The sequence below is a fragment of the Rutidosis leptorrhynchoides genome, chromosome 11 (genome assembly GCF_046630445.1).
Source record: "Rutidosis leptorrhynchoides isolate AG116_Rl617_1_P2 chromosome 11, CSIRO_AGI_Rlap_v1, whole genome shotgun sequence".
Lineage (NCBI taxonomy): Eukaryota > Viridiplantae > Streptophyta > Magnoliopsida > Asterales > Asteraceae > Rutidosis > Rutidosis leptorrhynchoides.
This window is the reverse complement of record NC_092343.1, coordinates 367,486,707-367,501,220: the sequence shown is the minus strand read 5'-3', so window position 1 is coordinate 367,501,220 and position 14,514 is coordinate 367,486,707. Positions and strand designations below refer to the sequence as shown.

The following is a 14,514-nucleotide window of genomic DNA, read 5'->3' as shown; positions in this document are numbered from 1 at the left end:
TTTCTGATTTTGCCCACGTTTCGAATAGCCAAAAGATGCAGCAGAGGGGCAGGATTCGTTTGGTCTCAATATAATTGAGGACTGTTTGGCTCCAATAACCCGGTCCACGTACAAATCCAACTATTACTACGAACCAGAAAATTTTGATGTCTATCAATTTAACCACTTAAAATAAATTTTCGTAATTTTAAGAAATTTAGATAAGAAGTAGAAAAAATTCTAAGTCCTAAAACTAGAATAGCGAGAAATAAGAGAGAAAAAGAGTTCGTCGAAAAAGGTAGAAAAAGAAAAAAAATGGTTGAAAAATAAAAGGTGACGGAAAAAAAAATAAAAGAAACTTATAAAAACTTAAAAATACTTAACTAACCTAACCTTATTACTACAACTAACTTAAAATTATAATCGCAAATTGAAATTACTAATTGGAATGATAATTGATACATAGTAAAAGGTCTAAAAATATTAAAGCTTACAGGAAAAACTAAATCCCAAATGGAAATAACTTAAAAAGAAACTAAAACTTAAAAAAAAACGTCGCAAAATTCTAAAGCACCTAAATCTTAGTCTAAAGAAAAAGCACTTAAGGAATTCTATGGCAAAGCCTAAAAATCTAGGAGTAAAAATAACTATAGCAAAAACTAAGTTTAAAATTAAATATGAGCTAAAAATACAAAAGTTACGCTACAACGATTAAAAAGGGACAAAATATAAAAATATACAAAAAGTTGTAAAAGTATAATTTTTATAAAAATATTATTTTTATATTTTATAATAAAAGTATTAAGTTTATAATAAATAAAACTAGTTTAAAAGTAATATAAATAAAATAAAGTAAAAACTTAATTATAATAATAATAATAAGATTAGGGTTTAATAATAATAATAATATATTATACTCCGTAATAAATGCGTTTTTAGGGTTCGGTTGTGGTCTTGTCAGACCCCTCATGCGAGTCGCATGATTTAAGAGGGTGGGTCATGCGAGTCGCATGGATACCCTGAACTGGTTCAATTGGACTGGTTCAAATGACAGGTCACGTAATATTTAATATTTTATTTTCTTTTTTTTTCTGTTTTAAATTTAAATAAAATATATATATATAATTAAAATAAAAACTTAAAAATAAACTTAAAATACTTTATAATTTTGTAAAAATAAAAGAAAAACTTAAAAATATACTTAAAATATTTTATTTTTTTTTCGATTTTAAAAGCTCTTTTTTTTATATATTTTTTAATTTTTAAAAATATAAATTTTACCAAAACTAATTATAACTTAAAAATTAAAAATATGGCGTTTCGCTTCGGCGAATTTCCCCGGCAGCGGCGCCAAAAATACTTGATGTCAAAGCGAGGTGTATATAAAATAGTTATTATTTTACTAGGAAAATACTATTAAATACGATACAATTTTACACAAGATATTTATTTATTTATAGAATGGATATACTTAAACCTTGCTACAACACTTATAGGCAGTGTACCTAATCGTACAGTAGTGTAGTTTTTAGTAAGTCCGGTTCGTTCCACAGGGAAATCTTTAAACAAAGCTCAACGCTATATTAGTTTACTTTTATAAAAATACAAATATATATATAAGTAATATTATTATTATAAAGGGGGGTTTTTACCGTTTAATGACCGGTTTGTCGATTTTAAGACTTTAGTCGCAGTTAAAACCTAATGTAAAATATAAAATAAATACAAGACTTAAATTAAAGCGTAAAGTAAATAACGATAATGAAATTACGAATAATAAAAGTGCGATAAAATAAACTTGCGATAATTAAAAAGTACGATAATTAAAAATGCGATTAAATAACAATAAATAAAAGTGCGATAATTAGAAGTGCAATTAAATATAAAATAAAGGAAATTAAATATGAAATAAAAGAATTATGCTTATTTAAACTTCCGTAATCATGATGTTTGACGTGTTGATTTTAGTTTTATGCCCATGGGTTAATTGTCCTTTGTCCTGGATTATTCAATATGTCCGTCTGGTTTTTGTCCATAACAGTCCATCAGTCATAAATATAAAGTGCGAGTGTCCTCATCAAATTATTATTATACCCGAAGTTAAATATTCCAACTAATTGGGGATTCGAATTGTAACAAGGTTTTAATACTTTGTTTAATGAATACACCAGGTTATCGACTGCGTGTAAACCAAGGTTTTACTACTTTGTTAACAATTACACCAATTACCCTTGAATGTAATTTCACCCCTGTTTTAATTATTCTAGTGGCTATTAATCTATTCCCGTGTCCGGTTAAATGAACGATTATTCGTAAATATAAATACCCCGCCCATCGTGTCCGATCGAGTGTATATGGTAATTTATAGGGACGCCCAATTGTAAATCTTTATATTAACATTAACAAACTTTCATTTAGTTAAACAAATATAAAGCCCATTAATAGCCCATAGTCTAATTTCCACAAGTGTCGTTCTTTTGTCCAAACCCCAATTATGGTACAAAGCCCAATTACCCAATTTTAGTAATTAGCCCAACATCATGATTACTTCGTTTTAAATAAGCATAATAATAACTTAGCTACGAGACATTAATATAAAAAGGTTGAACATAACTTACAATGATTAAAAATAGCGTAGCGTTACACGGACAGAATTTCGACTTACACCCTTACAACATTCGCTAACATACCCTTATTATTAGAATTAAAATTAAAATTAAAATTAAAATATAAATTATATATATATATATCGTATATATTGAGAGAGATTAAAATTATATGTGTAAAACTCGGTAGAAAACTGGCTTTATATAGGACCTGACCAACATTTTCACTCCATGCGACTCGCATGGATTTTGTGCTTCTGGCCATGCGAGTCGCATGGCCACCCTGGATCCAGCCAAATTGCTTTGTTTTCTTCTTGCCGACGTAATATAATATATATAATAATAATATATAATATAATATATAATTATATATAATTATATATATATTATATTATATTCTTGTGCATAGTAGACTAGATATTTTTGGTCCGTTGCGTCGGGCGTTTCTTCTTGGCTCAGGTCCCGGTTCCGGATTTTCGGACGTCTTCGCGTATTATTTTATATCGTGTACTTTGCGTCTTGTAACTTGTACTCTTGTCATTTTGAGACGTTCCTCATCAATATTTTGAACCTTTTTAGTTGTATCTTGTACTTTTTAGCTCTTTGGACCTCTTTGTCTTCAATTTGTCGAATCTGCCTTTTGTCTTCACTTTTTAATATTTAAACGAATATTGCTTGTAAATCGAACAATACCAACTAAAATCTTGTCTTTCTTGGGGAATAATGCTATGAAATATATGTTCGTTTTTAGCATTATCAGTGTCTAAGAAAGACAGTTATACACTGACTTGGTTATTGGATTTTCCGAACAGTCTCCAATTATATTGGAACCAAAAGGATCCTGCCTCTCCGTAGTCAGCCTGGCCACCTCGATACAAGTAATCTGTGAGAAGTCCTATCAGTTAAGATATCCGATCTGGTTAGCGACCGAATTTCAAGAATAATTGTTTTTATTAAATTATCGATCCTTTTAGTAAATTAATATTTTCTAAAAGTTACTTTTAAGTCTTTTTATTAACAGAAAATCAGAAAAAAAATGGAACAACAAGACACCCTTGCTTCTATGCATAAGTCATGCTTAGAGGAAAGAGGAGGACCAATCACCTTAGGAACCGGAGGAATTCCTGAAATCAGTTCACACATGATTAAACTAGTCAGTATGATCTGTAAATTTCAAGGATTACCGACTAACGACCCTAATTTTCATATAAACAAATTTATCAGTCTGGTTGACTCTTTTAAGAAGGAATCAAACGAGAAAAACATTTTAAAACTTCATCTTTTTCAATATTCACTTTCTAAACACGCTTCAGCATGGTTTGACGCACTTAATCCGAATTCAATCCAATCATGGGAGGAATTAGCCACTAAATTTCTAAATAAATATTATCCACCCTCCCTGCAAACCTGTTTAAGAAATGACATCACTAACTTTTCCCAAAAAGAAAATGAGTCATTGTGTCTAGCATGGAATAGAGTAAAGATGATGCTTAAAAGATGTCTGAATCATTCGTTAAGTCGGGCAGACATAGTCTGTACGCTTTACAATAGTTTGACCAAGGATGATAAGTCTCTCCTAGACATGGCCTCGCAAGGCAATTTCATGTCTCGAACAGCAGATGAAGCATGGGATCTCTTGGACACAATAGCTGCACAACAGGAAGACTGGAACAATGAAGCTGCTGAGAAGGATGAAACCAGGTTACAATGAAGCTACAGTAAAACACTATTTTAAAATGAAAATATATATATATATATATATATATATATATATATATATATATATATATATATATATATATATATACTACGAGACGATAATTTATAGAAGCAAATAACCAAAACACTTAATTGATTAAAGCTACACTTCGAGTGACATAGTTTATCAATGATTAAGTTTAATTTTTGATAAAGGTACACGTCGCGTAACGAAAAGTACTAGTTTTCTAAGCGTACAAAAATGCATTCGAGAAACCGGAACCTGGACATAAGTTGAGTGACAACGTACGAGTCAAATGACCAAAAATTACAAGTCCACTATGCACGTGAATTTAATATAATATATAATTAATTATATAAATTAATTATATTATAATTATATTTAATTATGTCGACAAGCGTTAGGACAAAATCAGATGTGAGCTGGAAATGGGAGCCATGCGATCGCATGGCATCCCCTCACACAAACCATGCGATCGCATGGCTGTGGTGGACAGGCCAGGTTTATAAAGCTCGAACGTTTTTCAGTTTGTGTATCACTCTATCTCTCGCACACATACACTTACATATTATTATTATTATTATTATTATTATTATTATTATTATTATTATTATTATTATTATTATTATTATTATTATTATTATTATTATCAAGATTAATATTATTATTAATCTTATAATTAGGAGTATTATTATTAGTATATTACATAAAATACTACGACGAGGTTATAAGCGTGTCACTTTCAAAAATGGGTTTTCGAGCGGGATAGAGCTAAGGAAACTATGGGTTATAACTATGGAGGTTATGGGTAATGTTCATGGGTATTATTGGCAAGTCAAACCTAGTGTTTATCATGTCCGTTGCGTCTATCTACTTTCTTGCAATATTGAATCACAATATTGATACGTGAGCATTCATATCTTATCTTTTATATATTAATTGCGTATCCATGTCTAGTGCTCGAGTATATATGTTTATGCATGCTTGTATGCTAAATTTTGTCGTTAAACAGTTTATGATGAATCACGAATTTAATATATATATTACTGATAAAAGGTATATGATATGCATGTTTTTGAAAAGCTGACGAAAAATCAATAACTTTTTATTTAAAAATCGCAAAATTTCGATGAACGAATTAAAAGATATGGGCAACTGAATTATAATTAACGTTAATTAAAATTGCTTTTGAATCTGCAATTAAGATTTAAACAACTTGTTTACGAGATTGATAAAATGGATTTTTTAAATATTACCAGCCGAGTAAATGAATCCTTATTTAAGGCACGTCTCATTTTGTTGAACAATTGTCAAAATTGACTGTTTTATCATGTTTTAAAGCCTTATAAAAACTATAGACTAATTTTACAAGAATTAGGAAACTATGTGAAATGTTAAAATGTTTCGATTGCCATGATCATTCAACTATAGCATTAAGTCAGAATGACTTTTTGAAATGACTTTTGATAAACTTTTGTATGTCGATCTCGAGCATTAGGATTGTGATACACTATGACCTGACCTAGCTCGATAGACATTTATTGACCAACATATGTTCTCTAGGTTAAGATCTACGGTTATTTGGTAATTCGAGTTTCGGTCACATTTTGGTGAACGACTTTATATGCTACTAAGGTGAGTCTCATTTGCTCCCTTTTTAATTGCTTTTACAATCTATATTTTTGGGCTGAGAATACATGCACTTTATTTTAAACGCAATGGATACAAGTACATACTAAATTCTACACCGAGTTTAAACCGAAAATCCCTTAGCTTTGGTAACTAGTAACTGCCGGTTATAAGAACTGGTGGGCGCGAGTAGTTATATATGGATCCATAGGGCTTGATATCCCCATCCGAGCTAGAGCGCTAGCCTTTTAACGGACGTATGCTATTTGAGAAGCGTACACATTGGTTTGCGTGTGTTATTAAGATGATTATACAAAGGGTACAAATTATATATACGTTAAGTTTAGTTAATAGGGTGCTCAATTTCGTAGAATATTTTGATAAACGTTTCTGGATGAAACAACTGAAATCTTGTGATCCACCTTTATGTACAGATTATGCAAAACATTAAAATTATGAACTCACCAACCTTTGTGTTGACACTTGTTAGCATGTTTATTCTCAGGTTCCCTAGAAGTCTTCCGCTGTTTGCTTATATGTTAGACAAGCTATGTGCATGGAGTCTTACATGGCATATTTTTTAAGAAAAAGTTGCATTCACCAAATCATCACCATGTATCTTATTTTGACTGCATTGTTAACGGAAGTACTATTGTAAACTATTATTTACGGTGATTGTCTATATGTAGAAATCATCAGATGTCGAAAACCTTTGATTTAAATATTCATTTATGGTGTGCCTTTTTAAAAGAATGCAATGTTTACAAAACGTATCATATAGAGGTCAAATACCTCGCAATGAAATCAATGAATGACGTGTTCGTCCATATGGATTTGGAGCGATCGTCACAGTTTACCACTTGAGTTCATCTTAAACCTCATTTGTATCTCGACGATTACAATCTACATTCAAACCTTTCATAATTCTTGAAAACACCTCAATCGAGAGGATGAACCAACCGCACTTCATCTACGGAAGGAAAGATTTATGCATATAGTGATGCACCTGAAAACACTCGGAACCTGAGTAAACGTCTAACAATTATCTGTGCTAACTCCTTTGGCATTGTTATTACCGAAAATAACTTTGCAATTCCTTTTCAAATTAGCCAAAACTTGATGTCTGAAAATTTTTTCGAAAAAAACAAAAAAAAATTGGATCAATGGGGAAGTAACCAATTGGGGGGAAGCAATTTTTTTTTCGTTTTTTCGAATTTTTTTTCATACATCAAGATCACACGAAAATATGAACATTTAAAAAATACACTTCGTGATGAATGTTATTATTTCGGCGGGAAAATGATCGACAAAAATAACATTCAAGATAATATAGATCGTGAAAAACGTTAATCTTCGAACGTTTTTTTTCTTCATGTTTTGTGAAGTACTTTTTGTCAAAATTTAGCCCGATTTAGAGTTTAGGGTTTTTGGGTTTAGTCCCTAAACCCCAAACTTTAAACCGTTCGTGTTAAAAACTCAATCTAAACCCTAAATCTAAACCCCAAACCCTAAATTTCTAAACCCTAATATCTAAACCCTAATATCTAATCTCTAATTTCTAAACTCTCAAAATACACTTAAAAAACACGATAATTGTTATATATTATTTCTTCAAGCGTTTTGCTGTCAAAATAAAAATATTTATCACAAAATGTCTTTTTTAAATGTTCATATTTTCATTCAATCTATAATGTTCGTGAACAATTTTTTTTGAAAAAACGAAGAAAAAAAATTGCTTCCCCCCGCTTCCCCCAATTAATTACTTCCCCATTGATCCTACCACTTTATATATATATATATATATATATATATATATATATATATATATATATATATATATATATATATATATATATATATATATATATATATATATATATATATATATATATAACTAGTACAATAAAAATATAAGTTTGTTATTTAATTAATATTTAACAAATTGTATTTATAAAATAAAATTTAAAGACCTATATATTGTTATAATTTGTATCACCTCGTAATTCGTTATATTCGAAAATTAAAAAAAATTTATTTTCCTCTGATCGACTAACCTTAAAGAATGTTTCCATTATGACATGTTTACAACGTCAATATCGTTTGATATGTTGCGTGGTAACGATATACAAATAAAATACAATAGAATTTAAATCATTATTTGGTTCAATTTAACTTGAATGTTTGATGTATTCCATCTACCTTTGGGATATACGTCCATAAACGATATAATTCGTTACTCTGTGTTATCAAAACGTTATATATCGAAATTCATTGTTTAAAATCATTAATTCTTCTTTTTTGTAAATGGTTAACTGAATTAACCACTTTATCCACACATTAACCATATAAACCGCATTAACCAAACCGTTTATTAACCAAACTGATTAACCAAAATTTCGGTTATGGGGGTGGTGGTTGTCACTAATCGCCCCTAACCGTCCCATGCTCACCCCCTAATAGTTATAATTAAAATTTAGATGTCTGATGTCTTAGACTGTTCCCAACGTTATATGCGTCCTGCCCTCCCTCAATGAGGACTATGGGGACTTGAATTTGGTTTCCGTTTTAAATAAATTCAGCATTTTTAAATTTGAAAATCGAATTCAAATTCAGTTTCGATTTCACACGATTCAAAAACGGTTTTTTAATTTCGATTTGTTTTTTATTTTCGGTTTAATTTTCAGATTAAAAGGTTCCAAACCAAATAATGACCACAATAGCTTAAAAATATTTGCCATTTTTGCAAAATGCAACAATTTCTACAAAATGTTTATACAAACATATTTAAAGAAGTCGGAATTAAATAAAAAAATATTAAAAAGAGAATTGTTAACTGATAAGAAGAGCCTGGCTTCACGATATCTGTCACCGAATATTTCCGTTTACACACACTAACCCCCCCCCCCCCTCTCTGTTCTCTCTCCCCCACCTCAATAAATAAACCCAAACTCAAAACTAAACCTAAAAACCAATTTCAAAATCCCCCCAAAAAAGCAAAACTTGGAACCAAAAAACCCTAATTTTTTATCACAAGATCTAGAGCTTCATTTCACAATGAACGATCTTTTATCTGTAAGTTTTTGAATTTATTAAAGAATTTTTTACATTTTTGATTTCTTGATGTTATTTTCTCTGTTTCGGTAATGGGAAATTAGAACTTTTGAGCAACAGAAGCTGCATTATATGAATTATGAGGTCTACAGGTTATTGTTTTAAATCATAATTTAGATTTGAACTTTATTTTTGGTGTAAAACTGGTGTCCTTTTAAGCTTGTTTTAAACAGGAAATTATAATTTAATGTAAGAGTTTAAGTACGGAATTATATTTTGATCTTTGTATTTTGACCCAATTAGAAGAACAAAAAAGAGCGTTTGTATTTATTATATATATATTTTTGAGTGTAAAAGGAATTAGAATTTGTTATGTTTGATATCTGTTATGTTACTAATGATTATTTGACTTGATATGTTAGACATAATTTAGCTAAATTAGAGTAATTATAATCTAGAACATTAATCAGTCTATGTTCTTATTCAGTCATTAATGGAACTTAAGTTACTAGTAACTACTAACTAGTAATCGCAAAGTCATGGTCAATCACACGTGGATCAATTAGATTATTTCGTTTGTCGTAGATTAAAATGTGATGAGGTTCGTGCGTTGGTTAAAAATGGTTTCAAATTTAAGGTTATTGGATGGACAGTTGGGAATGCATATAAGAGCTTATCTACTTATCGCTTATTATGGCTGATAATAATTCCATTCACTAATATAAATACCGATTATATGCTTATTTTAGGAGGAACAAACATTTTTTTAAGTAGATGAACACTTTTAATTAAAGTAGTTGGTTTGGTTTTCAGTTATTCTATATTTTTTTGGGAGTCGGATCCAAAGTAATTGTGAAATCCAGAGGTTTAAGTTGGTTTGATATCAGGAATATCATATCTTTATTTTTTCTAATCTTTCTTATTTGTGACGTTTTTATAATAAAAAGCTTGTACTGCTTGAGATTAAAACCTTTGGTGCTCATTAACACCCTTACAAATAAAATTTTGTAATTTAATTAGTATTTTTTGAAATGTATTTATTTATTAAATGATATTTGCAGGAATCATTTGATAATCCTCGGGGTCAAGATTATGGGGGTGGAGATCTTGAAATGGGATCACAACGCAATGCGAATTCTGCTGACTTGGGCTTGGATGATTTTTTCAAAAAGGTAACATATTTATATATTTACTATATTTTTATTTTTTTTCATTATACATGTCTAATATCGATAGCGCAACTCACACAACTAACTCCTTTTTTCTTTTTCTTTTTTTAGGTTCAAGCAATCGAGAAACAATATGAGAAGCTGAATAAACTATTAAAAAAACTACAGGTCTGACCACATTTCAAATGTGCAGATTTTTCATTGTATTTTTAGTTAATATATATGAAAAAAATATTCAAATGTTTTTTAAGATAATTTGCGTGCAAAGATAATGGCGTTAACGTAGTTTTTAACAGGATGCTCATGAAGAATCAAAAGCTGTAACCAAGGCTGCCGCCATGAAAGGTAATTTTCACATCTTCCTTTTATTCTGTTTCGATCCCTTTTTTATGTTTTTTTTTTTAATTATTAATATTAATATTTAATATGAAATTGATAGCTAAATATCTTTCTAATATACAGCAATTAAGCAGCGTATGGAAAAAGATGTGGACGAGGTTGGAAAGATTGCTCGGTTTATTAAATCAAAAATTGAGGATCTTGATAGGGAGGTTAGATCACAAACAACTTAGTTCAAATTCATTTCTAGTTTACAAAAAATAATAATAATAATTAACTGTTAATAACTGCTTATATTATTGTGTAGAATTTGGCTAATAGACAAAAGCCTGGATGTGGAAAAGGAACAGGAGTAGACCGATCGAGAACTTCAACTACAGTGTAACTAACTTTGTTTAATTAAACAAAAAAACGTTTTTTTTTTTTAATTAACCGAATTTTAACTAACTTTTTATCTTTTTTATATTTTTAAGTTCTTTAAAGAAGAAGTTTAAAGACAAGATGTCTGAATTTCAAGCTCTAAGAGAAAGTATCCAACAAGAGCATCGTGAGGTGGTCGGGAGACGTGTATATACAGGTTTTTAAACTCGATTCAAACATAAATTATAATCGAAAACTCGATATTATAACAAATTCGGTTCCCATTTTGAGTTGATTTTTTTTTTTTTTTGTTCTTTGTTTGAATATTTTCAGTGACTGGCACTAGGGCCGATGAAGAGGTGTGATATAATCTATATTTTTAAGCCACCTTGTTTATATCATATATACGATTTTATATATATATATATATATATATATATATATATATATATATATATATATATATATATATATATATATGGGCAGGATCAATGGGGAAGTAACCAATCGGAGGAAGCAAAAAATATTTTTTTTTTCGTTTTTTTTGGAATTTTTTTTCAGGCATCAAGATCACACGAAAATATGAACATTTAGAAAAGACACTTCGTGATGAATGTTATTATTTAGGCTGGAAAACGATCGACAAAAATAACATTCAAGATAATGTTGTTCGTGAAGAATGTTAACCTTTTTTTTTTTTTTTTTTTTTTTTTTTTTCATGTTTTGTAAAGTGAAATTTAGCCCGATTTAGAGTTTAGGGTTTATGGTTTAGGGTTTGGTGTTTTGGATTTATTCCATAAACCCAAAACACCAAACCCTAAACCCTAAACTCTAAACCGTTCGTGTTAAAAACTCAATCTAAATCCTAAATCTAAACCCTAAACCCTAAATTTCTAAACCCTAATATCTAAACCCTATAAACCCTAATATCTAAACCCTAATATCTAAAACCTCAACATACGCTCGAAAAACACGATAATTGTTATATATTAGTTCTTCGAGCGTTTTCCCGCCAAAATAAAAACATTTATCACAAAGTGTCTATATTAAATGTTCATATTTTCATCCAATCTATAATGTTCGTGAACAAAGTTTTTTCAAAAAACGAAAAAAAAAAAAAAAGATTTTGCTTCCCCCCGTTTCCCCCCGATTGGTTACTTCCCTCTTGATCCTACCACTATATATATATATATATATATATATATATATATATATATATATATATATATATATATATATATATATATATTATTTGTTACTTATGCAGGCGATCGATCAACTCATAGAGACAGGAGATAGTGAACAGATTTTTCAGAAAGCAATTCGAGAACAAGGACGAGGACAGGTTCGTTCATTGCAACTCATTCGGGACTTTTTCGGGAGTACTCGGATGTTGACCAACTTTGACCAATTTTGACTGATTTCCGAGTAATCCCAAGTTTTGGAGGGATTTTCCAAGTAATCCCTCGTTTTCGCCAAGTTTGACTGACTTTTGACTTAGTTTGACCAAGTTTGGATCTGACCAAGTTTGACTTTGACCAATCTTGACTTATTTGTATGTTTGATGCTGCTTTAGGTACTCGACACTCTAGCCGAGATCCAAGAACGTCATGATGCCGTAAGAGAATTAGAAAGAAAGCTTCTTGATCTGCAACAGGTTCGTTCATATGTTTAATTTTCCTGATTTCGATTTTTGCTAAACTAACGAACTTTTAACGGTTTTCGTTAATTGTTACAAAAATTAACTATTGCTACTTCTCATGTAGATAATTATGGATATGGCTGTATTGGTTGATGCTCAAGGTGAAATGCTAGACAATATCGAAACACAGGTAACCGAAAAATCATTTCTATAACTCGTTACAAAATGTTCCTTTTAATAATTAGATGTTGACCGACTTTGTACCTACTTTGACTTGACTTTTTTAACGTTGACCGACTAATTAGACGTTTTTGGACGAAACGGGACGGCCGTGTCACCAAACCATGTTAATTACTTGACATTTTTAATGAAAGTTGCAAAAGACGGTTAATTTTCCGTTTGTGATTCATTAACATAGCAAGTATTAACCTTTCGAGCTCTTGTGGTAAAACCAAGGTTGGAGACGTCGGGTCTTGGGAGATCTCGGCATCTCGGAAAAATCTCGAGGAGATCTCGGACGTTGACTTACGTTGACTTTTTTGTTATTTTTTTTAATATAAATAGATAGAAATAAATAAATATATGTATTTATATACATTTTTACGAGATTTTACAAGAAAATCCTATATTTTACGAGAAAATCTGAGAAATGAGCGAAAAAATTCGAGAAATCATGGCTTTGACCAAGTTTAACCCGTTGACCGAGAAATCTCGGTAGATGGACATCTCGTCTCGGTTGCCTTCCAAAACCGAGATCTCGGGGAGAAATAACGAGATTTACAACACCGGGTAAAACTCGATACTTTTAAAATGCTTAGCTATTAAAGTTGCAACAAAATCATTACTTGAACTCTTTTTCTAGTTTTCAATTTTTTTTAACAAAACTCATTTGAATTCTTGAGTTTAAAATTAATCTCTTTGACCTCAAAAGTCAGACTGACTTATCATTTGTCAACTAGAGTGATCTAACTAACTTTGGGTAGGCAACTGACGTTTTTTATTGATCCAATATATCTAACCATCTTTTTGACATGTGAATAGGTTTCGAGTGCGGTAGACCACGTTCAAGATGGAAACAAAGCCCTTTACAAGGCGAAAAGTTTACAAAAGAACTCAAGGAAATGGATGTGTATCGCGATCATAATTTTGCTTATAATTATTGCGGTTGTTGTTGTTGGTGTGCTCAAGCCATGGAAGAATGGTAATGGTGCTTAGCGGTTGGAACATAAACACGATTTGACTACTTGTATCGGCTGCCGAATGATTCATGTATTGTGATTGCATTGTATGCCATTTAAGAGCTGGAGTGTTGGATCTTATATTGAGAGTATATGTGATATGTGATGTGATATTAACCAAACAATTTATGCCTTATTATTGTGTATATTGAGAGCATATATTTTTTCTTACTTTATGTTGTTTTCTGTAATGACCCGGAAATTTCCGACCAAATTTAAACCTTAATCTTTATATGTTTCCTACCCGATAAGCAAAATCTGTAATGTTGAGTCTAGAAAGTTTGAAATCTATATTCAGGAAATCAGTTACCCTTTGACCATGCCTGATGATTTACGAACCATTTTTTTTGGAAATGTGTGAATATATAAATGTATGTATATACGTATATATAACTTAAAACAATAATAACTATTATACGAATTATTATTATAACTAAATAATTAAAATAAAATAAGTTGTAATGAAAAATATTTTTACCCCTTTTAGTTTAAGTTTTAGTACTCCGTACACGTTAATTGAAACAGAAAATAAATAATTAGTGAACTTTTTTGAACAGGTTTCAAACAATTAATGGGTGAAATAATAAAATATAATTAAACTAAAAATTCGGGATTTTTAGGAGCATTTTTATACGTTAACTGTTTAGCAACGGACCACGATATAGCACTGTGCAAAGTGTCGGTAGCTAAATGACATTTAAAAGGCTGATTTACTGTTTCCTTTTTAAAATTTCCTTATGATTACAATTATTCTAACTGTTCTTGTCTGGCCACCTGTATC

General features: G+C 30.2%; 1 protein-coding gene across 1 annotated transcript; it reads left to right on the top strand.

Moving 5' to 3' along the window:
• The first annotated feature begins 8,853 nt into the window (after window positions 1-8,853).
• Window positions 8,854-13,904, top strand: LOC139876725 (syntaxin-132-like). Its single transcript, XM_071864099.1, has 12 exons — window positions 8,854-9,006; window positions 10,047-10,157; window positions 10,266-10,322; window positions 10,451-10,499; window positions 10,617-10,705; window positions 10,801-10,874; window positions 10,967-11,070; window positions 11,187-11,212; window positions 12,121-12,198; window positions 12,430-12,510; window positions 12,620-12,685; window positions 13,537-13,904. Exons 1-12 carry the CDS (start codon window positions 8,989-8,991, stop codon window positions 13,708-13,710), a joined length of 927 nt encoding a protein of 308 aa, XP_071720200.1. The 5' UTR covers window positions 8,854-8,988; the 3' UTR covers window positions 13,711-13,904.
• The last annotated feature ends 610 nt before the right edge of the window (window positions 13,905-14,514 follow it).

What these genes read in the sequence shown, in the direction of transcription:
- LOC139876725 (XM_071864099.1), top strand. An exon ending in TGGATGATTTTTTCAAAAAG is followed by an intron (nt 10,158 to 10,265) that starts GTAACATATTTA and finishes TTCTTTTTTTAG; the next exon opens with GTTCAAGCAATCGAGAAACA. An exon ending in GAGAACAAGGACGAGGACAG is followed by an intron (nt 12,199 to 12,429) that starts GTTCGTTCATTG and finishes ATGCTGCTTTAG; the next exon opens with GTACTCGACACTCTAGCCGA.